Source organism: Neltuma alba, unplaced genomic scaffold (assembly GCF_004799145.2).
Source record: "Neltuma alba isolate B1F8T4 unplaced genomic scaffold, ASM479914v2 tig00004747_pilon, whole genome shotgun sequence".
NCBI lineage: Eukaryota > Viridiplantae > Streptophyta > Magnoliopsida > Fabales > Fabaceae > Neltuma > Neltuma alba.
Window position 1 is genome coordinate 143,940 of NW_021633845.1, and position 4,119 is coordinate 148,058.

Genomic DNA, 4,119 nt, shown 5'->3' on the forward strand with positions numbered 1-4,119 from the left:
CGCCTTGTGTTGCAAGTTTTGGGTAACATTTACCCAAAACTAGAGTGCTTAATTAATATGATTACTTGGATTTAATTTGAGTTGTCAATACTATCCAATATTAAAGTGACTTTTTTCTCAAGAAATGCAGTTGTTTCTGCTAGATTACATTTCTTCGATCATCGACGGTTTCTTCGTGGAAGGATCGGTTTAAAGGATTTTCTTTGATTCTCCCACGGTCCTCACATTTTCTGGTTTGCTCTTTTTGGGTATCTGCTTTCTGGTGGACTATTCTTGCTCATCCTCACTCTCCGTCGCCGCCGACCTGGTACGGTGGTTCTAGTTCATTTATTCAATGACTTCCTCCATTCTTGCTCCAGTGAAGAAATGAAGGGCCATCTTCACCAGCTTGAACCCTCCTCAATAAGCATTACCCCGACATGCATATGCATGTGTGTGTCCAACATTAACCTGTGTTTTCTCTTTATCAGTGTAATTTGTAGTGTTTGCCCAGTGAGCAGAGGTATATATAATCATTCCAAATTTTGTTGCTCTATCTCTGGGTTTAATTTTCTGGATTTAAAAGGGCTGCTAAGTGATATATTGGTGATATGTGTTCAGTGAATTATCAAAACTCAAGTTGTAACCAAAAGAAAAAATAAAAGTCTAGCTTCCCAGATGATTTAAGTCTGTATGTTCAGGGGTTCCGGAGACACTTCAAATTGGAATTAAACCACATGATCTTGACACAAGGCCATAATTAATAATGGAACTTTCTTTTTTAATTAAACAAACAAACATTAACAATCTGATACTACCTCCGGTCCTAATTATATAAGTAACAGGAAATACATAAAATTCTTAGTGTTGCTCGTGCGCGGATAATTCATCAAATCTTAAGTTTACATCACATTGCTACTGTGCTTGTAATTTGACCGCTGGTGCTTTAGTTTACGTTGGCGTTAAGACTTTTCTCTGAATTTACCAAAAGACCCTTCCATTTCCTCGAGGGTTTTGCCCTGTGTTTCTGGGAGCATAGTGTAGAAAAAGATCCACCCAGCGACCGCCATGGCCGCATACAGAAAGAAGGCCCCACCAATAGTCATGGCCTTCGATAAGGATAGGAATGTCATTGAGATGACCCCACACATGATTCTATTCACCACAACTCCCATAGCCGCACCCTGGGCGCGTAGCCTCAACGGAAGGATCTCTGTGCTGTAAACCCATGTGATTGGACCAGCTCCAATCGAGAACGTCGCTACGGAGCTCAGCACCGCGGTGATGCTTAATCCAACGGCCCACATCACTTTGGTATGTGAATGGCCAATGATTGTAAGGCACGTGGCTAGAGTAAGAAGGGAGATTATGATACCTCCGAAACTAGTCAGCAACAACGGGCGTCGCCCGACCCGATCCAAAAAGAAGGTGGCGACCAAAATGAAGATCGTCTTTGTTAATCCGACGGCTATAGTTGCAACAAGCTTTTGGCTATCGGATGTGATGCCAGCCTTTTCGAATATGGTGGGGCTGTACAAAACGACGGAGTCTAAACCAATGGCTTGCTGAAAGAAGTGTATGCCGAGGACAGCGACGACGATGTGACGAACGGCCGGTGAAGGATGAATCAACATCTCCTTCCATACGCCCTTGCCGGTGCTTTGCTTGCTCACTTGAACGACATCGTTCTCGTCGTCGTAGCCCTCCGGGATCCCCGCCGCTGACTTGATGTCGGCCAGTCTTAGCCTAGCTTCTTCTTCCGAATCTGAAGTTTTGTCAAGGACTCGCCGCGCTTCGCCTAGCCGACCCCTCATCACGAGCCATCGGGGGGACTCCGGCATGACCAACACTCCAAATGTGATCAACAATGAAGGAACGACGCCGACTCCGAGCATGAGCCTCCAGCCAAGCCGAAGGGGTAGCTTCGAAAACGCTAAGTTGGAGATGTATCCAAGCAAAATCCCGGTGTTGATGAAAACCTGAAAGATATAATGCATAACACAACCTGTGTTAACTATTCTATGCTTCATATTCTGTACTTGTTTTTGCTTCTGTGTTTGTGAGGATGAAGGAGATGATCGAGGACGATACCTCAGGGAAGGAAGTGAGCAAGCCACGACAGGATGCGGGGGACACTTCGGCGGTGTAGACGGGGGCGATCATGAGGGCGTAACCGACGCCGATGCCCGCGATGAAACGACCGAACATGAGGAAGGTGTAGTTTGGGGAGAAGCCCATGAGAATGGCACCGACGAAGAAGAAAGCTCCGGCAAGTACGATGGTGTTACGACGGCCGATCCAATCAGAGGTTCTTCCGGCGAGGAAGGAGCCTATGAGAGAGTAGAGGTTGATAATTCCGATCAAGATTTCCACTTGCACGTCCGATATGTGTAGGTCTCTCCTTATGTAGATAACTGCTCCACTCATGACCCCAATATCTGTGATAGTTGTCGAAATCATTTTGCAGGAAGAAAATAGTAATAATTTTTTTCAACTCAAAAAAATAGTAATAATTTTTCGGTGCAGAGAAAGAAGAAACACAGAAATTAAACTGACCATAACCAAGCAAGATGGAAGTCATAGAGGCCAAAATAGAACAAGCCAAAGCATACGTGTTCCTTTTAGGTTTCCTGGGAGGGTCAAAATCTGCCACGGCATTGTTTATCAGGGCAGTTTGCTCAGATGCCATGTTCATCAGTTTAATGGAGGATTAATTCTAGCAGAGAAACTGCATGAGACTGTGATTTTAAGGAGTTTGCTTTTAGAAGAAGTGTTGAAGGAGGAGGTTGAAGAAGATGGAGGGGATTGACTTTTCGTTCCCTTTTTTTTGGATTAATATTCCTCTTATCTTAAATATAAGATCTATTTACATTACAAAATGAATTATATATTTAGAACAGGATGAGTACACTTTTTTTGTTCTTTAAATTTATCCTCATTTTAATTTTAGTCTTTTAAATTTCAAATCATAAATTTTGACTCATTAAAATTTTTTTCATTTAAAATATTAATCTTTATAATTTAATAAAAACTTGGATCATTTTGCCCTTAAGGAATTAAAACCTATAGTTCAAAATTTAGAGGACTAAGACAAACTTAAGAAATCAAATATTATACTCATCTGGTCCTTAATATAAGACATATTTAACTAATTTGGTTAGATTAAGAAAGTTAGTTAAGTTAATTAATTATAAGAAATATGACATGCTTTTTTAGTAAAACACTATAATTATCTTCCTTACTATCCTCTTTCCCTCTTCTACTTGATTATAGTTGAGGGAGTATTCATAAGGGTAATTTAGTAAAAATTGATAAATATGAGAAATAGATCTTATATTTAAGATCAAAATTAATTTAACAATTATGTCTTATATTAAGAACCAGAAAAGTATTGTACCCCTTTTTGAAGACAAACCTTTCGCTTTCTCCCATGAAAACAAAACAAAAAACGAAGACTTTTCGACTATATGGATTTTTGCTTCCACGCATGCTTAATGTTCGTCACGAGTGCCGAATTTTAGCGATTTAATTATCACTAAATTCTATAACTTATCCCAGGATCTTATACTTGCTTCATCTTTACGACATTGATAATTATAATCTTTTTTTTTTTTTGGCCTAGGATCGATAATTATAATCACATTACATATAATAAGTTTCCCACGTTTTTTGGGGGTTCAGTTTCAGGCAACTATATTATATAAATAAAGACTAAAATAAAAGAGATTTGCTATTTTATTAAAGATGATCATTTTTCAATGTAATCGTTTCATGTGTGTTAAATAAAATTGTCTTTCAATTAAAAAAAATTAAATAAGTTTTCCACGTTTTTTTACTTGAGTTATATCATATAAATAAAGACTTAAACGAAAGAGATTTTTTTTTCCTTCTAAATAAGTATGATAATTTGAATTTTATAGATAAATCCAATATGTAATATACCTAAGAGCAGCAGATATTGGATAGATATAAAATAATTAAAGTTGCAAGAAAAAGAGAGAGCTAAGAGAGAAATGTTACACTTCTTTTTTGAATTAAAATTTACAGAATATTAGGTTTTTTTATGTATAAAAATTTATAATATCCTCATTATCACTAAAAATTTTAATGGGAGACTCCTCCCCCCCCAAAAAAAAAAAC

The 4,119-nt window shown here is 38.2% G+C and overlaps 1 protein-coding gene across 1 annotated transcript; it reads right to left on the reverse strand.

The window, feature by feature from the left end:
• Positions 1–814: 814 nt before the first annotated feature.
• Positions 815–2,674, reverse strand: LOC114745646 (polyol transporter 5-like). Its single transcript, XM_028933807.1, has 3 exons — positions 2,536–2,674; positions 2,071–2,417; positions 815–1,958 (listed from the first exon to the last, which is right to left on the reverse strand). The coding sequence occupies exons 1-3, from the start codon at positions 2,672–2,674 to the stop codon at positions 942–944; spliced, it is 1,503 nt and encodes a 500-aa protein (XP_028789640.1). The 3' UTR covers positions 815–941.
• Between the last annotated feature and the right edge of the window lie 1,445 nt (positions 2,675–4,119).